At 37.8% G+C, this 25,265-nt stretch overlaps 1 protein-coding gene across 1 annotated transcript in view; it reads right to left on the reverse strand.

Moving 5' to 3' along the window:
• Window positions 1-25,265, reverse strand: part of RNF180 (ring finger protein 180) — a 187,522-nt gene that overhangs the window by 20,067 nt on the left and 142,190 nt on the right. The window contains exon 6 of the mRNA XM_008691673.2: window positions 22,815-22,940. Coding sequence (XP_008689895.1) covers window positions 22,815-22,940 — 126 coding nt within the window. The remainder of the gene's footprint in view (window positions 1-22,814; window positions 22,941-25,265) is intronic.

Here is a 25,265-nt window from a genome sequence, read left to right on the forward strand (position 1 = left end):
TTGTAGGGAAAATTTGCCATATGTTTGGACTATTCTTCCAATCTGACATGCCAATCCATATGGTTATTGAAACCTCTGCTCATTTCTCTTACTCCCAGTAGACTCCTCTCCCTATGGCAAGGCTGATCCTGAGATAATTCCCAGACTTAGAAAATACTCCCGAAGAAGCAAATAGCTGGCAATATTAGCTTTCCTGGGGGACTTGCCCCACCTTGCACTGCAATTTTATTTCAGTTTGCCTTTTTAAATTTCCATAGCTCTCTGAGCTATGTGTGAGTATGTGTGTGTGTCTGCGAGAGAATGAAAGTGCTGGTAGTTTTTAAAGTAAGAGCTATGGAACGGTGATGTTTGAAAAAAAAGGTACAATCTGTATTAGAATTCATTTGGATCATAAACAACATAGAAAGAAAAGGTGTTCTAATTTTGAGTCCACTGCCTGACTGAACTGTTTTGCTATAGATAGAGACCATGGATTCAGTGACTCAACACCAGATTAACACTGGGTCATGTGAAAAGGGATGGAAATATTCTAAATAAATGTGAGCTAGCACTTTACACCGCTTATCAGGTACTAGTTGCAGTTATGACTCTGTCAGTCTTAGTTCTTTCCCCTTAAATAACTATTTCTCCACATTTCATCCTCAGTTTATTAGTTTCCAACTGACATCGTTCCCAGTCCTGTTGCTATCTCTGAAACAGGACCTAGAAACCAGGTTCCATAAGGAACAGTTGAAAGAACAAATGCAAATATTTCCTGTGTGGAATGAAGACCTGCAAAGAACATCAAATGTGTCTTTGTATATTCTAAGAACAGTCATATGAAGGAAGATTAAGACATACCTGAACCAATAAAAGAAAACTGTGAGAAGCAGATTTTATTCAACACAGACATTTGTCTAATAGAGTTGTTAAAACGTACAAACTTCCTTTTTTAGGTAGTGAGCTCCCTGACATCGCATGTGATAAGCAGAATATAGAAGTCCATCTCTGAATGTGATTTTTTTTTTAAAGCTTTTATTTATTTGACACAGAGAGAGACAGCCAGTGAGAGAAGGAACACAAGCAGGCGGAGTGGGAGAGGAAGAAGCAGGCTCCCAGCCGAGGAGCCTGATGTGGGGCTCGATCCCAGGACCCTGGGATCACGCCCTGAGCCGAAGGCAGACGCTTAATGACTGAGCCACCCAGGAGCCCCTGAATGTGATCTTTGAGGCTGTCTGTGTACTGGTTGGAGCAGTTACATTATGTATTCTCTCTAGCTCCTTATAATCTATACTTTATATTTTAGTGGGAATGCATGTAACTACTTGTTTTTAAAGTAGCTTATGATACTGTCAGGCTTTGATACTTGGTTGGCTTCTGAAATATATTTTAAACTCCTAAGTAAATCCTACAGCAAAAATAGGGTCTGATTCTGCCACTGGAAAATAAATAGAAAGGAAAAGGTACTTTGGAATTTGTAAGCCCTTTCAAAAAATTATCTTGTGAATAAAATTGTTCCAGTTTCAGAGGAAATGTAAAGGTTACTGCACTTTCTGCTAACAGGCACCACCAAGTCTGTGGCATATCTGAAAATTTCTCTGACTGACTTCCAACTTTCTGAGAAAGCAAATTTCTGGTTTATATTCAAACTCCTGCTGTTGGAGCATGTATTGTTTTGTTTTCTATTAGAGATAAGCATTCTTTTCCATGTGGATATTCCTTCATTTATATTGAGCATGTATAAACTTGCAGAATTATTCTAACACCTTTGGATAAAATTATGACCAAATAAAACAATTCCCCAGGCTTTTACAAGAAATGAATGAATTTGTCATAAATAGATCTCAGATGCCTGAAATTCAGCTTCATGTTATTACTGCCAGAAAAATTAAGACATGGAGTTTTAAATCATGACTTTTTTTTTTTTCATTTCTTTGACCTAAGAGTATACTTACAAAAAAAATTCAACATGAAACTTTTTTTTTTTTTCTGCAAAAGATCTTGGTAAAACCTCTTAGCTAGTTAGCTTTACATGTATATTTATGTAAAAGTGTTTTCTTAGAGAACCAACCAAGATGATGTGGCTGGAAATCCTATCAACTGGATACTGATAAACTGAGGATACAATGCCTGGAAATGGTGGACACTTTAGGTAAGAGAACAAAGACTGACAGAGACATCAGTGCAAATAGTACCTGATAACAAATACAAAGTGCTAGCTCATGTTTATCTAGAATATTTCTATTCATTTCCACATCACCCATTTTATATATAAAATATGAATTTGTAAGAAGAAAAACATTTAAAACATGTCAGCTTTGATCTGTTCACAGAAACTTGGCAGGCCAGAAGGGAATAAGTATGATATATTCAATGTGCTGAATGGTAAAAATATGCAGCCAAGAATACTTTATCCAGCAAGGCTGTCATTTAGAATAGAAGGAGAGAGAAAAAGTTTCTCAAACAGTAAAGAAATTCATGACCACTAAACCAGCCCTGCAAGATATAATAAAGGGGACTCTTTGGGGGGAAAATAAGACCAAAAGCAACTAAGACTAGAAAGGAACAGAGAACATCACCAGAAACACCAACTTTACAGGTAACACAACAGTACTAAATTCATATCTATCAGTCATCACTCTGAATGTAAATGGACTAAATGCTCCAATTAAAAGACATAGGCTATCAGAATGGATAAAAAAAACAAGACCTACAAGGGATTCATTTTAGAACTAAAGACACCTGCGGATTGAAAGTGGGGATGAAGAACCATCTGTCGTGCTAATGGATGTGAAAAGATTAGCCATACTTATATCAGACAAACTAGATTTTAAACCATAGGCTATAATGAGATGAAGAAGGGCATTACAGCATAATTAAGGGGTCCATCGATCAAGAAGATCTAACAATTATTAATATTTATGCTCCCAACTTGGGAGCATGCAAAAGATGAATCAATGATAATAATACCATAACAGTAGGAGGGACCTGAACACCCCACTTAGAGCAATGGACAGATCACCTAAGTAGAAAATCAACAAGGGAACAATGGCTTTGAATGACACACTGGACCAGATGGATTTAACAGATAGAACATTTCATCCTAAAGTAGAATACACATTCTCCAGTGCACATAGAACATTCTCCAAAAAAGATCACTTAGTGGGTCAAAAATCAGCCCTAACAAGTACAAAAAGATGATTGAAGTCATACCATGCATATTTTCAGAACACAACACTATGAAACTTGAAGTCAACCACAAGAAAAAAATTGGGAAAACAAATACATGGAGGTTAAAGAATATCCTACTAAAGAATGAACGGGTTAACCAGGATATTAAAGAAGAAATTTTTTAAAAAATGGACGCAAGCGCAAATGAAAACATGACAGTCCAAAACATCTGGGATGTGGCAAAGGCAGTCCTAAGAGGGAATTAAATTCAATACAGGCCTACCTCAAAAAACATGAAAAGTCTCAAATACACAACACCTAACCTTACACTTAAAAGAACTAGAAAAGGAACAGCAAATAAAGCCTAAAGCCAGCAGAAGAAGGTAAATAAAGATTAGAGCAGAAATAAACGATATAGAAACAGAAAAAAACAGATCAATGAAACTAAGAGCTGGTTCTTTGAAAGAATTAATAAAATTGATAAACCCCTAGCCAGACTTACCAAAAGGAAAAGAAAAAGGACTCAAATAGATAAAATCATGAATGAAAGAGGAGAGATCACAACCAACACCACAGAAATACAAACAAGTAGAGGAGAATATTATGAAAAAATGTATGCCAACAAACTGGGCAATCTGGAAGAAATGGACAAATTCCTAGAAACATACAAACTACCAAAGCTGAAACAGGAAGAAATAGAAAATTTGAACAGACCCATAACCAGCAAAAGAAATTGAATCAGTAATCAAAAATCTCCAACAAACTGGGAGGGCCAGATGGCTTCCGAGGGGAATTCTACCTATTCTTCTCAAACTGCCCCCCCCCAAAGGAAGGAAAACTTCCAAACTCATTCTACAAGGCCAGCATTACCTTGATTCCAAAACCAGATAAAGACCCCACTAAAAAGAAGAATTCTAGGCCAATATGCCTGATAAACATGGATGCAAAACTTCTCAAGATACTAGCAAATCCAATCCAATGGTACATTAAAAGAATTATTCACCCCAAACAAGTGGAATCTATTCCTGGGCTTCAGGGCTGGTTCAACATTTGCAAATCAATCAACATAATACACCACATTAATAAAAGAAAGGACAAGAACCATATGATCCTCTTAACAGATGCAGAAGCATCTGACAAAGTAAAGCATCCCCTCTTCATAAAAACTTCAACAAAGTAGGGATAGAGAGAACATATCTCAACATCATAAAGGCCATATACAAAAGATCCACATCTAATCTCCTCCTCAATGGGAAAAAACTGGGAGCTTTTCCTCTACGATCAGGGACAAGACAGGGATGTCCACTCTCACCATTGCTATTTACCATAATACTCGAAGTCTTAGCCTCAGCAATCAGACAACAAGAATAAATAAAAGGCATCCAAACTGAGAAGGAATTATTCACACTTTTGCTGTTTGCCAACGAGATGATACTCTATGTAGAAAACCTGAAAGACTCCACCAAAAAATTGCTAGAACTAATACATGAATTCAGCAAAGTCACAGAATACAGAATCAGCATACAGAAATATGTTCCATTTCTATACACCAATAATGAAGCAGCAGAGAAAAGAAACCAAGGAATCAGTCCCATTTACAATTGCACCAAAAACTGTAAGATATCTAGGAATAAACCTAACCAAAGAGGTAGGAGATCTATACTCTGAAAACTGAGAACACTTATGAAAGAAATTGAAGAGGACACAAAGAAATGGAAAAACATTCCATGCTCAAGGACTGGAAGAACAAACATTGTTAAAATGTGTATACTACCCAAAGCAAACTACACATTTAATGCAATCCCTATCAAAATACCAACAACATATTTCACAGAGCTAGAACAAACAATCCTAAAATCTGTATGGAACCACAAAGATCCCCAAAAGCCAAGGTAATCCTGAAAAAGAAGAGCAAAGCTGGGGACATCATGATTCCAGACTTCAAGCTATATTACAAAGCTGCAGTCATTACGACAGTATGGTACTGGCACAAAACACATAGATCAATGAAACAATAGAAAACCCAGAAATAGACTCCTAACTCTATGATCAACTAATCTTCAACAAAACAGGAAAGACTATCCAATAGAACAAAGACAGTCTCTTCAACATATGGTGTTGGGGAAAACTGGACAGCCACAGGCAGAAGAATGAAACTGGACCACTTTCTTATACCATACACAAAAATAAATTCAAAATGGATGAGACCTAAATGTGAGACAGGAAACCATCAAAATCCCAGAGAAGAGAGGCAGCAACCTCTTTGACCTCAGCCACAGCAACTTCTTATTAGCTATGTTGCTGGAGGCAAGGGAAACAAAAGCAAAAATTAACTACTGGGCCTTCATCAGGATAAAAAGTTTCTGCACAGTGAAGAAAACAATCAACAAAACTTTTTAAAAGGCAGCCTATGGAATGGGAGAAGGTATTTACAAATAACATATCTGATAAAGGGTTAGTATCCAAAATCTGTAATGAACTTACCAAACTCAACACCCCAAAACCAAATAATCCAGTTAAGAAATGGGCAGAAGACATGAATAGACACTTTTCTAAAGGAGACATCCAGATGGCTAACAGACTTATGAAAAAATGCTGAATGTCACTCATCATCAGGGAAATACAAATCAAAACCCCAATGAGATACCACTTCACATCTATTGGAATGGGTAAAATTAACAACACAGGAATGCACCGATGTTGGCGAGGATGCCGAGAAAGGGGAATCTTCTCGCACTGGTATTGGGAATGCAAAATGGTATAGCCACTCTGGAAAACAGTGTGGAGGTTCCTCAAGAAGTTAAAAGTAGAACTACCCTATGACTCAACAATTGCACTACTAGGTATTTACCCAAAGTATATGAAAATATGGATTTGACACACACCTTGATGTTTATAACAGCACTGTCAACAACAGCCCAACTATGGAAAGAGCCCAAATATCCACTGACTGATGAACGGATAAGGAAGATATAGTATGTATTTATGTATATTTATATATAAATATATAGATACGTATATATACATAAATATATATATAAATACACACACACACACTTACACATACAAAGTAAAATATTAGTCATCACAAAGAATGGAATCTTGCCATTTGTAATGACGTGCATGGAGCTTGAGGGCATTATGCTAAGCAAAAGAAGTCAATCAGAGAAAGACAAATACCATATGATTTCACTCATTTGTGGAATTTAAGAAACAAAACAGATGAACCTATGGGAAGGACAAAAAAGAGGGAGGGAAGCAAACCATAAGAGACTCTCAATGACAGAGAACAAACTGAGGGTTGATGAACGGCGCTTGTTATGATGAGCACTGGTTGTTGTATGTAAGTGATGAATAACTAAATTCTACTCCTGAAACCAATATTACACTATATGTTAACTAACTAGAATTTAATAAGAATTTGAAAAGAAAAAAGAAAACATGTCTGCTTGACTCATCAATATTTCCAAGATACTACTTAATAGGGTAAAAGGAATGGGTCTATTTTAGTGCGAGTTAGCTATATGGCTGAATGAAGTCTTTAAGAGTTTATATGAACTTCATGGATTTGGAAATCTAAAACTATATTAAAATGTTTTGTTTTGTTTTTGTAGAAAGAACACTAATTTTGTGGATCCAATGGCAGATATGGGAATGTTCATTCTTTCAACAAGATCCCCCTTCTCACCTTACTTCCTCCTACCAACCCAGAAAACTAGGCTGTAAAGAATATTTTCTTAGGGAAACAATTAACGTGGTAAGGGTGGCATGGTATGTTGAGTATGGTGGTAAAGCTATGGAAATCACAGACCCCAATTGTTAAATACGATCCTAATTTCGTACAATTTTACTATCTTTTATGAAGATAATTCAATAAATATTTTATTAAATTTGGTTTATTTCTTATAAAAATAATTAGAAATGAAGAATAAGAAGACTACATATAATGTAAAGGATTACTGAGAAGGAAATTTATGACCTTAAGTATTAATTTTTAAGAAGTAAAAATGAAAAAAATTTATGCCATATTAAGGTGGCTTTTTAGGTCATTAAAGGACAGAATAAACCCAAGGAGATTAGCAATAAGGATTTAGTAAAGAGTGGAAAATCATGAAGTGGAAAGTAAAGCTACAATAGAGTCAATTTCAAAAATTCGTTTAAAAGGAATAAAATTGAGAGGTATACAGCAAGATCAGGAAAAAAAAAATAAGAAAAAACAACTCAGGGCATGAGTAAATAATAATACAAAGAAAACATAACTTTAGATACAGGATAGATTAAGAGATATAACCAACTTTTTGTCAACAAATTTTAAAACAAAAAAATTGACAAATTTCTAGCAAAAAGATATATAAACTGACTCAAGAAGAAACTGATAAGGCAACATATTTTGAAAAAGGAAATGGAGGCAATCTTACTTATAAATATATATGTGAAAGTCTCAAAACAAAATATTAGCAAACCAAATCTAGCAGTGCACAAAAATGATCAAATTGAGTTTATCCCAGGAATACGACAGTAGCTTCACATTAGAAAATCTATTAAGATGTATTAAAGTAATTCAGTGCATTAACAGATTGATGAAGTAAAGCCATTACGATCATCTCAAGAAATGCTGAACAAAAATCACTAGATTAAAAATCTTTTCAAGAAAAAAATGATTAGCAAATTGGGAACAAATGGTGACTTTCTTAAAACCTAATATAGAGTATCTACTGAAAACACAGAGCAACATTCTACTCAATGGTAAATATTAACAGTGTGTATTTTAATATCAGATATGCTATCACTTTTCAAATTCAAAATCAAATAGAAGTCCTAGTTCAGAAAGTATGGTAAGATAAAATAGAAAAAAGTGTATTATATTGAAAGATATAAAACTGTCTTAATTTGCAGATAAGACAGATATCATGGTCTTCACTGAAAGCTCCCCAAACCCTATAATTAGAGTGAACATAATTTAGTAAGGTTGTTAAGTATGAGATCAAAATTCCACACAATTACATTTCTATACAACAATACTTATGGAATTTTTAAAACCCGGCATTACTGTACAATAAATATTCAGAAGAGTAGGCTATTATTTAAAGAAAGATAGAATCTTCTATAATACAACATAAGAGATGGACTCTAGTTAAATGAGAAGGTAAAACTATGAAGTTAATACAAAAAAAATCTAAGAGGAAACTTTTGGATTTGGGAATTTCTTAAAACTTCAAAACACAGTAAGGCAAAAGTAAGGTGGATTTAGTTACATCAAAATTAAGGATTTCTTTCAATGAAGGCCAACATAAACAATATACATATGATAAAATGGGATAAGAAATTTGTAATGTCTACAGCTGGTCAAGGATTAATACTGAGACTATATAAGAAATTTGGGAAGAATGATAAAAATGGAAACCCTTTTAGAAAAATGAGTAAAGCATTTAAAAAACAAGCATCCAAAAGACTAACAAGCATTTGAAAGGATCTCAACCTGTTAAAGGTCAGATTCATGCAAATTAAAACAATAATGAAGGTTTCTAAGTCTTATTCTCTGTTAACAGCGTTCATTTTCCAAAGTTCTAATTCTTCCCAACCCTCAAGCACTGTTAGTAGGTACTTACATCAGTCATTTGGGAGAACTGCTGGCAATATTTAGTCAAGTTAGGTGTATGCATATTCTATGATGCAGACATTCTGCTCCTAAGTCTACACACCAAAAAAATATTCATGTTGTTCACATTAGGTTATTCATTAATGTTATGTATAGTGGCAGGGACTGGGAGGTATCCTGTATTCTGGTCAGTGAACAGATAGACAAAATGTGGTCGATGCATATCTTAGTAGAGCATTAATTAGAACTCACAGATTAGAGGTATACATAGCTACCTAGATGATCTAAAAGCTTGGTGCAAGGTAAAAAAAAAAAAAAAAAGTAAGAAACAGGTGCGTCTGGGTGGCTCAGTCAGTTAAGTGTCTCCTTCAGCTTAGGTCATGATCCTAGGGTCCTGGGATCAAGCCCCACATCAGGCTCCTTGTTTAGCGGGGAGCCTGCTACTCCCTCTCCCACTACCCCTGCTTGTATGCTCTTTCTTTCTCTGTCAAACAAAATCTTAAAAAAAAAAAAAACAGAGTGCAATATATAATACTATTTCCATAAATTAAAATATATGCATAGAAAATAACAAATATAAGAATACTAACAAAAAGATGCACATTAAATAAACCAATCATAATGGAGAGTAGAGTATGGGGATAGAAGGAAACCAGTGAGTGTGGACTAGTGACGATGGTATGTTGTAAATTAAGAAACAGGACTCATCCAACTCTGCACTCAAGGTTCAGAAATGGAGAAAAAAGGAGAACAACATAACAAGTACATAGAAATAAATCTAACTAAAAGATGTCTAAGATATTTGTCAAGAAAACTACAAAGTTTTATCATAAGGCATTAGAGATTTAGAAGATCTAAATTAAGAAGATTAAAAACCAGTTAGTAGACAGGGAGAGAGACTGCTGTGGGATATCAGTTCTCTCCAAATTGACTAAGACCTCTTTCCTTCAGTATGATATAATTTTACATAGAACTTGACAAGGTGATTCTAAAATTCAAAGAGCCAGGAAAAAACTCACCCCCCCCAAACTAAGACACTCTTACAGCATAATGAGTTTGAAAGGGGACATCAAGACTTATTATAAAGCTTTAGTAATTAACACAATATGATACTGAGGTTTTGTAAAGATGGTGGAGTAAGAGAATCCTGAGTTCACCTTGTTCCATGGACTTGAAGAGATAACAACTGCATCTATGCAACTAACCCTGAAAACAACCTGAGGACTAGCAGAACAGACCTTCCACAAAAAATCGTAAAAAGAAAGTCACACTGGAAAGGGTAGGAGGGATGGACACTGTTGGGACCAAAGTCCCTGCATGACTAACCACAAATGGGAGGGACATCACAAGAGGATCAGGTTCCATGCCAGGCACCCTAGGCACTGGCAACATGCACTGAGAAGATGAGTCCCCATAGTATTTGGTTTTAAAAGCCAGTAGGGCCTAACTCTGGGAACTTTAAAAATCAGTAGGCTTAACTCCCAGAGAGCCAGGGGGTGATAGGAAACTGAGTCCCCATATTTAAAGGGCCAGCATACTAAATTGCTTATCTTGAGACACAGCATACAAGCAGCAGTTTGAAAAGTGCCTGACATATACATGAAGAAGTTTATTGGCTAATCTAAGAATGTGTTTCAGAGGGGCAGGGAACTGTGGATTTTTCTGAGAACAAAAGTACTGCTAGGCACCATTTCTCTTCCTCTCCCCTGGCCTAGATAGCCAAGTCAGTGGTAACACTCTCTATCTACCTTGCTGGTACTGTGTGTCCTGCCCTATCATCTCCCTGCCAACCTGACCCTTCCAATCCACCTGCCTCAGCAGGCATTCCTCTAAGGTGGCTCCAGCCCTAACACATCCTGTAGGTGGCCCTTGCTGGAATGGCACACTCCAAAATGAATCCTGCCCTGGGAAAGGAGGGAGATAACCCCAGACACCAGTATGCCTATAGTTCCTGCACTTGGGCCTCTTAGCTGGCTGCACAGGGAAAAAGCCCTGCCCTTCAGTATGCTTGCAGCTGTGGCAGAGAGGCTAACTGTAGACAGCTAGGCTGAGTGCTGACCCACCCACCAATAAAAGCTCCGTGCATGGCAGGCACAAGGGTCTTTCAATGACTGAGGGAACAAACTCTGCCCAGTGTGTCTACAGCAAGCAAAGCTGGTCACTGCAGCTGGCTGGGCTTAAGACAGTCATGGCTCTGACACAAGAGGAGGGCACATGCAGCCCACACAAGCACCCCTGGAGCACCTGGCTCTGGTGACCAGGGGAAACTATAGGGCATCATGGGATCTCTTCTACACAGGACTACTACTTTCAGTATCATGAGATATAGCTGAATTACCTAATACACAGAAACAAACACAGAGAGTTAGAGAAAAGGAGACAGAGGAATATGTCCCAAGTGAAAGAACAAGACAAAATCACAGTAAAAGAACTAAATGAAACAGAGATAAGCAGTATCTTTGATAAAGAATTAAAAGTAATGGTCATACATTAACACACATTTTTCCAAAGAAGACAATGGTGGCCAAAAGACACAAGATAATCAACATCACTCACCATCAGGGAAATGCAAATCAAAACTACAATGAAGTATCACCTCATACCTGTCAGAATGGCTAAAATCAACATAAGAAAAAAATATTGGCAAGGATGTGTAGAAAAAGGAACCCTCTTGCATTGTTGGTGAGCATGCAACTGGTGCAGCCACTGTGGAAAACAGTATAGAGGTTCCTCCTAAAGTTAAAAATAGAACTCTCCTACAACCCAGTAATTGCACTACTGGGTATCTACACCCAACATAGAAAAACTAATTCAAAGGGATATATGCACCCTGATGTTTATAGCAGCATTATTTACAATAGCCCATATATGGAAGCAGCCCAAGTGTCCATCAATAGATGAATGGATAAAGAAGATGTGTTATATATATAAAATGGAATATTATTCAGCCATAAAAAGAATAAAATCTTGCCATTTGCAAGAACATGGATGGAGCTACAGAGCTACAGAGTATAATGTGAAGTCAGTCAGAGAAAGACAAACACCATATGATTTCACTCATATGTGGAATTTAGGAAACAAATGAGCAAAGGAAACAGAAAAAAAAGACAAACCAAGATACACACTCTTAACTATAGAGAACAAACTGATGGTTACCAGAGAGAGGTGGGTGGGGGGAATCTGTAAAACAGGTGATGGGGATTAAGGAGGGCACTTGTCGAGATGAGCACTGGGTGACATACAAAATTGCTGAATCACTATATTGTGTACCTGAAACTAATAAGACACTGCATGTTAACTACAATGGAATTAAAATAAAACACTTAATAAAAAAAATTAATGGTCATAAAGATACTCATTGGACCTGAGAAACAAGTGGATGAAATCAGAGAAAACATCTACAAAGAGACAGGAAATATTAAAAAGACCAGTCAACGCTGAAGAATTCAATAACTGATATAAATGCACACTAGAGGGCATCAACAGCAGATTAGAAGATGCAGAAGAATGGATCAGCAATCTGGAAGACAGGTACTAGAAAGCAATGAACTGAACGGCAGAAAGAAAAAAGAGTAATAAAAAAATGAGGACAGGTTAAGGAAACTGTGACATTATCAAGAGTAATAACATTTGCATTATAGGGATCCCAGAAGGAGAAGAGAGAGAGAAACAGGGTTATAAAACTTATCTAAAGAAAAAATAGCTGAAAACGTCTCTAACCAATATCCTGGTCTACAAAGCACAGAGTGTCCCTAACAAGATGAACCCATAAGGTCTACACCAAGACACATTAATAATAAAAATGACAAAAAGTAATGATAAAGAGAGAATTTTAAAAGCAATATGAGAGATGTGCCTGGGTGGCTCAGTTGATTTAACATCTAACTCTTGGTTTTGGCTCAGATCATGATCTCATGGGGACTTACCCTGTCTGGCTCTGTGCTCAGTAGGGAGTCTGCTTGAAGATTCTCTCCCTCCCCTCCCCACACTCATGCTTTCTCTCTTTCCCTTTCTTAAATAAATAAATCTTAAAAAAAAAAAAAAGTGTAAGAGAAAACAGTTATATACAAGGGAAACCCCATAAGGCTAACATCTGAGTTTTTAGCAAAAACTTTGCAATTCAGAGGAGAGTGGAATGATATATTCAAAGTGTTGAAGGAAAAAAAAACCGTACAACCAAAAATACTCTTGGTTAGAGAAGAATTGTCAAACCAATATGTTATACACCTGAAATGAATAAAATATTGTATTTCAGACTTTTCAGGAGAAAAGATGGTGGAGGAGTAGGGGACCCCTTTTTCAGCTGGTCCCCTGAATCGAGCTGGATATCTACCAGACCATCCTGAACACCCACGAAATCAGCCTGAGACGCAGGAAGATACATCTGGATCTCTACAAATGAACATCTCCAGCGCTGAGTATTGAGGTATGAAGCGGGGAGCCATGAATCCGCGCACAGATATCAGAAGATAAATTGAAGGGGGAGGGAGCTGGGCTTGGGCACTGGGAAATAGTAGCCACCTGCACAGGGGAGCGGGCCAGACTTGAGGACCGGCACCCGTGAGAGAGCAGACTGAGACCGTGAGCCTGGGAACGCGCGTGCGACCAGACTGAAAACTGGAGCTCCGGAGCACTCACTGGAACCGGACTAAAATTGGGAGCTCGGGAGCGCACGCATGACCAGACTGAAAACCGGAGCTCTGGAGTGCTCACTGGAACCGGACTGATACCCTGAGCTCAGGAGCGTGTGCGCGATCAGACTGAAAACCGGCGCTCCGGAGCGCACGTGCGCGCGAACCAGAGCTCGGGAGCACGCATGGGAACCGGGGGCGGCTGGCTGTGTTAGAAGCACAAAGGACAGAGATGTGCCAGCCCTGGAAGTGAGGCCTGGGAGAGAGGTTGTGGGGCGCACAACACGGGACGCTGCAGGGTTTTGGGCAGCACCGACAGAAACAAAGTTAAAGTGGCCAAGAGAGCTCAGTGGAGAGCGGACTGTGATCTCTCTGTTCTGAGACAGAGGCTAGGATACGGCCACTGCTGCTCTGACTCTCAGAAGAGGCACACAAAACCGCCAGGGAAAGCCGCCAGAGAACAAAAGCCCAGAAATACCGCCTCACATTGTGCCCATCCCCGTCCCCCCTTGCAGGGGACAGGGCGACTACCCAAACAGGGCTGCCTGAATATCAGCACGGCAGGCCCCTCCCCCAGAAGGCAGGCTGAAAAATCAAGAAGCCCACATCCCTAAGGTCCCTATAAAACAAGTGCACACTGCCTGTGTCCTGGTCAGTAATTTGGGCTCTGGGCATCCCCTCAACCTCTCCTCATTGGAATGACAAGGAGGAGAAATCCCCCCCAACAAAGAAAAGGTAATGAGTCTGTGGCCTCTGCCACAGAACTGATGGATATGGATATAACCAAATTGTCAGAAATGGAGTTCAGAGTAACAATGGTCAAGATGATGTATAGGCTTGAAAAAAATATTAACGAAAATATTAACGAGAATATAGAATCTCTAAGGGCAGAAATGAGAGCGAATCTGGCAGAAATTAAAAATGCTGTGAGTCAATTGCAGTCTAAACTAGACGCTCTGATGGCCAGGGTAAATGAGGCAGAAGAACGAATTAGTGAATTGGAGGAATGGATGGTAGAAGAGAAAGTTAAAACAGAAACTTGGCTCAAAAAAAATCCAATCTCAAGAATGTAGATTATGGGAGATTACTGACTCAAGGAAACGTTCCAATGTCAAAATCATCAGCATCCCCAAGGGGGTGGATAAAGAGAGAGGTCTAGAAGAGATATTTGAACAAATTGTAGCAGAGAACTTCCCTAATCTGGCAAAAGAAACAAGCATTCGTGTCCAAGAGGCAGAGAGGTCCCCTCCCAAGGTCGATGACAACAGACCTATACCACGGCATGGCATAGTGCAATTCGCAAATATTAGATCCAAGGATACAGTATTGAAAACAGCCAGGGGGAAGAAAATCCTTATGTACATAGGGGGAAAATATCAGAATAACGTCAGACCTGTCCACAGAGACCTGGCAGGGTGTTGGCAGGGTATTTTCAAAGCTCTATCTGAGAAGAACACGCAGCCAAGGATCCTTTATCCAGCAAGGCTGTCATTCAGAATTGATGGAGAGATAAGGACCTTCCAGGATCGGCAGAAACTGAAGGAATTTGTAACCACCAAACCAGCCCTACATGAGATATTAAGGGGGTTTTTATAAAAGTAAAAAGGCCCCAAGAGTGATACAGAACAGAAATTTACAATCTACAGAAACAAAGACTTCAAAGGCAACATGACATCATTAAAATCATATCTCTCAATAATCACTCTCAATGCGAATGGCCTAAATGCTTCCATAAAACACCACAGGCTTGCAGATTGGATAAAAAGACATGACCCATCCATTTGCTGTCTACAAGAGACTCATTTTGAACCTAAAGATATAGCCAGACTGAAAGTGAAGGGATGGAAAACCATTTTTCATGCCAATGGACCTCAAAAGAAAGCGGGGGTAGCAATTCTCGTATCAGACAGATTGGATTTTAAACTAAAGACCGTAGTGAGAGATACAGAAGGACACTATATTATTCTTAAAGGATATATCCAACAAGTGGATATGACAATTATAAATATCTATGCCCCCAACAGGGGAGCAGCTAGACACACAAGCCAACTCTTAACCAGAATAAAGAGACATATAGATAATAATACGTTAATAGTAGGGGACGTCAACAGTCCACTATCAGCAATAGACAGATCACCTAAGCAGAAAATCAACAAAAAAACTAGAGCTTTGAATGACTTACTGGAACAGATGGACCTCATAGATATATATAGAACACTACACCCCAGAACAACAGAATACTCATTCTTTTCGAATGCACATGGAACTTTCTCCAGAATAGACCATATATTGGGTCAGAAAACAGGTCTCAACCGATACCAAAAGACTGAGATTATTCCCTGCATATTCTCAGACCACAATGCTTTGAAACTGGAACTCTATCGCAAGGAAACATTTGGAAGAAACTCAAATACTTGGAAACTAAGAACCATCCGGCTCAGGAATGATTGGGTAAACCAGGAAATTAAAAATCAAATTAAACAATTTTTGGAGACCAATGAGAATGAAAACACATCGGTCCAAAATCTATGGGACACTGCAAAGGCAGTCCTAAGGGGAAAATATATAGCCATCCAAGCCTCGCTCAAAAGAATAGAAACATCTAAAATGCAGTTTTTATATTCTCACCTCAAAAAGCTGGAGCTGGAACAGAACAGGCCTAACCCCACGCACGAGAAGGCAGTTGATCAAAATTAGAGCAGAGATCAATGAATTAGAAACCAGTAGCACAGTAGAGTAGATCAACAGAACTAGAAGCTGGTTCTTTGAAAGAAGAAATAAGATCGATAAGCCACTGGCCAGACTTATTCAAAAGAACAGAGAAAGGACCCAAATTAATAAAATTATGAATGAAAGGGGAGAGGTCACAACCAACAACAATGAAATAGGAAGGATCATTAGAAACTTTTATCAACAGCTTTATGCCAATAAATTAAACAACCTGGAAGAAATGGATGCCTTCCTGGAAACCTACAAACTACCAAGACTGAAACAGGAAGAAATCGATTATTTAAACAGACTGATTAATTATGAAGAGATTGAAGCAGTGATCAAAAACCTCCCCAAAAACAAGAGTCCAGGGCCTGACAGATTCCCCGGGGAATTCTACCAAACATTCAAAGAAGAAATAATACCTATTCTCCTGAAGCTGTTTCAAAAAATAGAACCAGAAGGACAACTACCAAACTCATTCGATGAGGCCAGTATTACCTTGATCCCCAAACCAGGCAAAGACCCCATCAAAAAGGAGAATTACAGACCGATTTCCCTGATGAATATGGACGCCAAAATTCACAACAAGATCCTAGCTAATAGGATCCAACAGTACATTAAAAGGATTATCCATCAAGACCAAGTGGGATTCATCCGTGGGATGCATGGGTGGTTCAACATTCCCAAATCAATCAGTGTGATAGATCATATCAACGAGGAAAGAGTCAAGAACCATACAATCCTCTCAATTGATGCAGAAAAAGCATTTGACAAAATACAGCATCCTTTCCCGATTAAAACCCTTCAGAGTGTAGGGATAGAGGGTACATTCCTCAATCTCATAAAAGCCATCTATGAAAAGCCTACAGTAAATATCATTCTCAATGGGGAAACGCTGAAAGCCTTTCCCTTAAGATCAGGAACACGATAATTATTATTATTCAACATAGTACTAGAAGTCCTTGCAACAGCAATCAGACAACAAAAAGGGATAAAAGGTATCCAAATTGGCAAAGAAGAAGTCAAACTCTCTCTCTTTGCAGATGACATGATACTCTACATGGAAAACCCAAAGGCTCCACCCCCAAACTACTGGAACTTATAGGGCAATTCAGTAATGTGGCGGGATACAAAAATCAATGCTCAGAAATCAGTTGCATTTCTATACACGAACAATGAGACTGAAGAAAGAGAAATTAGGGAATCTATTCCATTTACAGTAGCACCAAAAATCATACGTTATCTCGGAATTAACCAGAGACGTAAAGGACCTATATTCTAGAAACTACAAATCACTCTTGAAAGACCTTGAAGAAGACACAAAAAGATGGAAAAATATTCCATGCTCATGGATCGGAAGAATGAACATAGTTAAAATGTCTATGCTACCCAGAGCAATCTACACTTTCAATGCCATCCCGATCAAAATACCAATGACATTTTTCAAAGAACTGGAAAAAACAGCCCTTAAATTTGTGTGGAACCAGAAAAGGCCCCAAATCGCCAAGGAATTGTTGAAAAGGAAAAACAAAGCTGGGGCATCACGTTGCCGGATTTCAAGCTATACTATAAAGCTGTGATCACAAAGACAGCATGGTACTGGCAGAAAAACAGATACCTGGACCAATGGAACAGAATAGAGAGCCCAGAAATGGACCCTCAGCTCTTTGGGCAACTCATCTTTGACAAAGCAGGAAAAAACATCCAATGGAAAAAAGACAGTCTCTTCAATAAATGGTGCTGGGGAAACTGGATGGCTATATGCAAAAGAATGAAACTTAACCACTCTCTCACACCATACACAAAGATAACCTCCAAATGGATGAAAGACCTTGATGTGAGACAGGAATCCATCAAAATCATAGAGGAGAACATAGGCTGCAACCTCTTTGACATCGGCCACAGCCACTTTTTTCAGGACACATCTCCAAAGGCAAGAGAAACAAAACATGAACTTGTGGGACTTCATCAAGATAAAAAGCTTCTGCACAGTCAAGGAAACAGTCAAAAAATTAAGAGGCAGCCCACAGAATGGGAGAAGGTATTTGCAAATGACACTACAGATAAAAGACTGGTATCCAAGATCTACAAAGAACTTTTCAAACTCAATACACAAGAAAAAAATAAATCAAAAAATGCGCAGAAGATATGAACAGACACTTTTCCAATGAAGACATACAAATGGGTACCAGACACATGAAAAAAATGTTCAACATCATTAGCCATCAGGGAAATTCAAATCAAAACCACACTGAGATACCACCTTACGCCAGTTAGAATGGCAAAAATTGACAAGGCAGGAAACAACAAATGTTGGAGAGGATGTGGAGAAAGGGGATCCCTCTTACACTGTTGGTGGGAATGCAAGTTGGTACAGCCACTTTGGAAAACAGTGTGGAGGTCCCTCAAAAAGTTAACAATTGAGCTACCCTATGATCCAGCAATTGCACTACTCGGTATTACCCCAAAGATACAGATGTAGTGAAGAGAAGGGCCATATGCACCCCAATGTTCATAGCAGCATTGTCCACAATAGCTACATTGTGGAAGGAGCCGAGATGCCCTTCAACAGATGACTGGATTAAGAAGATGTGGTCCATATATACAACGGAATATTACTCGGCCATCAGAAAGAACGATTACCCAACATTTGCAGCAACATGGACGGGACTGGAGGAGATTATGCTAAGTGAAATAAGTCAAGCAGAGAAAGGCAATTATCATATGGTTTCAACTCATTTATGGAACATAAGAAATAGGGAGATCGGTAGGAGAAGGAAGGGAAGAATGAAGGGGGGTAAACAGAAGGGGGAATGAACTATGAGAGACTGTGGACTCTGGGAAACAAACTGAGGGCTTCAGAGGGGAGGGGGCTGGGGGACTGGGATAGGCCGGTGATAGGTCTTAAGGAGGGACATATTGCATGGTGCACTGGGTGTTATACGCAAATAATGAATCATGGATCATTACATCAAAAACTAAGGATATACTGTATGGTGACTAACATAACATAATAAAAAATTATTATAAAAAACATTGTATTTCAATTATATTTAATTTAAAAAGTACAGTTTTGGCAAAGAATTAGACAAACCAAAGAACCCAATAAAGAGCTCAGAAATAGGCCCACATACATGGAAATATAAACTATGACAGACTAGTGTGCATCAGTGGGGAAGTGATGAATTATTTACAGTAAATGGTGACTGAATCAAGTTAAATAGGAAGAAAGCCCAAAGTAATTGGATCCCTACCCACAATATAATGAAACAAACAAAAACCCTCACAAAATTCAGAAAACAGTAACACGAGTCAATTCTAAATACCTTTAGACTAATGAAAAATACACAGAAAGTTATCTTAATGACACTGGCAATAGAGGAATTTCATAAGGCAGATAATACAGAACAGAAGGATGGTGAAACAAATGCAAAACCACAATTTATCAGAGGGTACCATGAAGACAAAAAACAAACCACAACTGGGAGAGGGTAGCTGCTACTCATATAATTAAGAGAAAAAGGAGTCACCAGAAAATATTTTAAAACTCTCAAACATGAATAAGAAAAATACAATCAATAGGAAAATGGACAAAATTTATATAGGGATTTCACAGATGAGAAACTCGATTGTTAATATGCATATAAAGCTGTGTTTATTCCCCTTTAGTAATTAGGAAATTGAAATTAAAAACCCAGTGAGATACCATTTTATACCTATCAGACTGGAAAAATCTAAATGACTGAAAATATCAAATGAGAAGACAAAGGTGATGATAAATCAGTACATTTAGGAAAATGGCTTGATTAAAGTAATTAAGTTAAAAATGTGCTTTCCTTATGACCCAGTAGTTTTCTACCGGCATTTATTCTAGAGGAGCGCTTATGCTCTAGGAGACATGAAAAGAATGTTTAGGGGCGCCTGGGTGGCACAGGGGTTAAGCGTCTGCCTTCGGCTCAGGGCGTGATCCCGGCGTTATGGGATCGAGCCCCACATCAGGCTCTTCCGCTATGAGCCTGCTTCTCCCTCTCCCACTCCCCCTGCTTGTGTTCCCTCTCTCGCTGGCTGTCTCTATCTCTGTCGAATAAATAAATAAAAAATCTTAAAAAAAAAAAAAAAGAAAAAAGAATGTTTATAGCAGCACTGTTTGTAATAACACAAAACTGGATAAACTGTGTCATATTCATATAACGGACTATAGTACAGCAGTAAAAATAAATGAATGTGCCTGGGCTTACTGAAATGGACGGATCCAAGAAACAAATGCTGAGTGACAGAGCAAATGTAGAAGAATACATAGTCTGTTAGCACTACCAAGTTCAAAAACCAGCAAAATTAAATAACATTGATTAAATATACGTACATGTATAAAGAAATAATAATGCAAATTCCAGGGGAACAGGATGCAAACAAAGAAGGGCAAAAGGTGATTCAGGAAAACTGATACTGAGGAGTCTGGTTTGTGGTTAAAATCCTATTACAGTTTTTCAGGCCGGACCATACGCAATCACAGAGGCTTTCAGTGGCAGGGCCTCACAGGAAAAACCGCCCTATGTCTCCCTGGCCAGTGATGCTCTTTCAGATATGTACACTCCTAGGCCCAGCATCTGCATTCCTATAGGTTCTTTATCTGAAGCCCTGTAAGAGGACTTCTTCAGATTCCTCTACTGAGACCTCTTTGTAAGGGCATAACAGGGAACCCTGAAGACACTTTCCCCCCACTCTGAATTAGTACTCAGGACTTTTCTGCTCTTAGGCATTTGCCATCTTCCCCCCTTCCCCCAACACACACACACACACACACACACACACACACACACACACACACACACACACCCCTTTAGGGCTCTTAAAACTGCTAGTGTCTTTTGTTTGGGGATCCCTCGACAGTGATGTGACCCCCACATCTGTGCTGGGCCAACTGACCCTGGCCTAGTGCACTGTTACAAAAGGGAAAATGGAACGGAATTGAGGGGCATCAGCATTTCCTCCAATTTTAGACTTCTGCTTATATTACTGCACCGAGAGACCAAAGGCTTAACTCTCAATTTTGGCTAAAGCCTGACAGCTCAGCTCTTGTTTAGCTCAGCAGACCCTTGACAGTAATATACTATATATAGCTTCTCTCTCTCTCTGCTATATATAATATATAAGCTAAACAAGAGAAATAAGTAAGTGTGTGTATGTATATATATTTCTTTTTCTTCTCTCTCTCTTTCTCTTTTTGGGTAGTAATATATTTAAGTTAGGTTGTGTAATAAAGCTACTTTGATCATCCTCCATAAAAACTTACAACTTAAGTTCTGTGGACTCATATGGGGAGGACAAATATGAAATCACAAAGAAGCAAGTGTTTAAGTTATAGCTTCCGGATCCTGGGATACAAAAAGGTGAAGGAAACTGGGGGGTATCAGAAAGGTGCATCATGCTTTTTAAAATTTGGGTGTACAGTACGAGGCAGGATACAAAGGAATCTTTTAAAGCATATAATTCATACTTTAAGTTCTCTTTGGTACAGATCTTTCAAGTAAGACTGATTTCCTTATACTTGCTTTCTGATCATGTTTAAATGTATCCATACCAAATCTGTGGATGCGTTTCTACAGTTAGTTACCACTTTATAAGATAGGACAAGTTTATAAAATGTCTTTAAGCTATTCTCTTCACTCAAACTACTGTATAAAGTTCTATTTGTCCTTAAACTACTTTCTTTACCTCAGGGATTTCATAAATCAATTTATTTTTTTGCCTCAACCATATAGGCCCCATTTCGATCTCCTTTTGCTTTAATGTCATTGTGGTACTGAGTTTTTAGGTCTTAGGTAGAAGCTTCCCCCCACCCCCGGCTCCCTGAACATCAGAGTTCCCCACATCTGAAGCTTTCCAGACTCCATAATGTCACAAATGGTAAATGCTAAAACTGCACAGTAGTTCATGCACAGACCATGGTTTTATAAAAGGAGAAATTATATATTATGTCCATATTGTATGATTATCATGCTACAGTAACAAATTCTCAAAGATAAAAAAGGTATTAGAGATTGCCTTGCCCTTATTTTGATAATTCCTTACGTCTGTATAGTACAATTAGTTATCATTTAGAATGTGCTTTCACATTAGCTCATTTAATCCTTACCACTATATTAATTAGATTGCTCATATATACGTACTCCCAGAATACAGATGAGAAAACAGAAACAGAAGAATGGGTTCCTATGACACCTCTGAGGTCATTCAGCTAGTCAGACCTGAACCCAGAAACTGGTATTCCTGTTCCACTGTAATATCCCTGAGACACTCAGTACACCAAGGCACTGCCATTTTCTACCTGTCTTAAACTTGTGGGACAACTGTAAAATATTAAAACTAAATAAACTTACCTATGATAATGAATCATTCAGAATCTTTGCGAAGAACACGAGTGCTTTTGTCAAATCTGTTACTTTTGCGATGTATTTCATTATCCACATATTAAACATTACTGACAGCAAGGCAAAGTAAATTTAATCATGTGTTTTTCTCAAATTTTGCTCTTGTTATATAGTTTCTATTTTCTTCTTATTCATATTGAAGCTTTCAGCCAGAAGATACTTAGCAAAATCCTTACTTAAAACTGATCAATGCAGAAATACGTTTCCACTAACATTTTAGTTAGGAAAAAATAGCTTAAAAAAAGAGAGCGTGGACAAAGTTACCAAACTATTTTGCATTAGTTTCCTTACCTCCGAAAAGATGGAATGCTTTTCTACAACTTGGTAGGGGCCATTTTGCAGAGCTGGATTTCTGAAAGCTTTGTTTTATTTTCATATATTCTTTAGGAAAGAATGTTTTTGTGGCATTGTTCAGTTCTAGAGTAAAGCAAAAGAAAACAGTATTTAAACATTAATTTGAGTACAACGGCAAGAACATGAAAAACTATTGTACTATTTTGATAATAAATTCAGAACTCTTTAAGAGAGAAGACAAAAGTGGAGTCAACTTTGTCATTTTAACCCAAGCAAACCTAATTCCCCCAAATTTACATTTGATGCAACTTTGAGGTTTCTACACATAGAATATACATTGACTGGGTATCTCCTATGTCCTCTGCTATGCCAGATACAGCCAGGAGTGAGACACAGTCGCTGTCCTCAAGAAGAATGAAGATTAAAAGAAATAGACAGAAAAGGGAAAAATGTGTTCTAGATGTAGCAAGAAACCACTTGAGTGCAATCATGGCTCAGGATGGATTATGGAAAGGAAAAACCTTTTGAGCACTTTTTCTTACTTCATAATCTCTTTTTCATTCTGTATGTGGTGGTCGAGCATTTACTGAAATCTAATGCTGCTGATTTTGAGAGAGTTTAAAAAATACGGAATCAAATTCTCAACCTTTCAGACACTTGCTTGGAGCAAAAAAGAATATATTCATTTGAAGTAAACACAGACCAATCAGAGAAAAGGCATGATGATATTCACTTTAAATTCTAGGAAGTATCCGAACTGTCTCTATATGAGCCACAGAAAGCATGAGGACATAGAGAAGAAATGCTCACCTTTAAGAACAACAGAAGTTAGGGAAAAGTTAAATCTGTTATTATAGCCTGCATTCAATACAATATGGCTTGTTTAAATCAAAGAAATACCACTAATATAAGTCTTTTTAGAAAATTCTTTATTTAAATTCAAATTATTTAACTTCAATATACTATTTTATTAGTTTCAGGGGTAGGATTTAGTGATTCACCAGTTGCATATAACACTCAGTGCTCATTACATCAAGTGCCCTCCTTAATGCAGTAATATAAGTCTTAAAACCAACTCTTCAGACCTAGCAGGTTTTCACCCTGGGGTGGCCGCAAATTCTCCAAGTAAGTATATTAAGTACATGCCCTATAGAATTTGGGGTTCAGAAGAGCTCTGCATGCTGGGAAAAGAGAGGCCAGTCAGGAATATCCTGTGCAGGATTGATGACTATTTATCTGTATAGCCTATGAAAATAAATTTAAATCTTATTTTCACATTCTTTACTAGTAAACCATTCAAAGCTAAAATCTGGTTAGGAAGTACCATTTTCCAGCTAAATATGCAGCCTGATGACAAAGGCAGGTATAACAGAGACAAAGCCAAACCAAAAATTCTACATTTGACAGTGTCAGAATTGAGCTGTGGACTTTACAGCATCTGAATCACTATAATTACATAATTTAGGCTGAACTGATGTTAGTATTTAGGAGTTCCTATTTTATTAGCTAGGTAAGCCACAGTTAAAGATTTATCAGCTTTAATCTGCTAATTCCATTTATTATTTGCTACTACAATAATTAATACTTGTAATATAATTTTTGTACCAGAATAGTAAATGAGTTGTTATTTTTTAACCCTTCAATCCCAGAAGAAATCTGCTAGTATTATAAGACCTCTTCAGGTTAGAACATTTAGCCAAGCTTTCACCACGAGCAGTGTGTTCACTTCATACTTCCTGAGGTTCTTTTATGACTTTGGAGCATTCAAGAATCATTTTAGTAACTGTTTCATCACCTAAGAATAAAAAGTTTACTCTCTGCTAGAGGAATAATAAGGTGAAGAGGAGCTCTAGTAAATTAAGCCCAGTTTAACCATCACATTTACTGAGCTCTTACTATGATAAAGACAAAATGCTAAGTACTTCATACTGTGATGATGCATCCGGTTATTATTTTGTATGTAAAGTTACATTTCGAGATTTAGAAAAAGGCTTCTGAAATCCCATGGACGTGGATATATTACTGGATCCTCAAAAGGTTATCACAGCATCCATCCCTGGCTTCAAAGAATCCCTAATTCTGTCTTCTGTGTGAAAACAAAATGGGTTCTATCTTCCCTGCCCACTGCATCACATTCAGTGCTGCAGTCTGGTTCATCACTTTAAAAAACCATCAAAGTCACACACACACCAATGGTTTAAAAAATCCAATGGCAAAAACGGGCAAAAACAAAACAAAAAACGGAACAACAATGATCTGTTCCATTCCTTATTTCCACCTCAACTTCCAATCTCCAGGGACTGTTAAGTGTTCCTGTTGTCAGTTTTTTTTTCTGGAGATTAACCTCAGTCATTTTTAAGACCACTAGCATTATGTGAAATGATTTTGGTGATATTGAATGAAAATGTTTAAAAATGTCAAAGTTACCTATTTAATGTGTAGTAGAAG

The sequence above is a fragment of the Ursus maritimus genome, unplaced genomic scaffold (assembly GCF_017311325.1).
Source record: "Ursus maritimus isolate PB19 unplaced genomic scaffold, ASM1731132v1 scaffold_5, whole genome shotgun sequence".
NCBI lineage: Eukaryota > Metazoa > Chordata > Mammalia > Carnivora > Ursidae > Ursus > Ursus maritimus.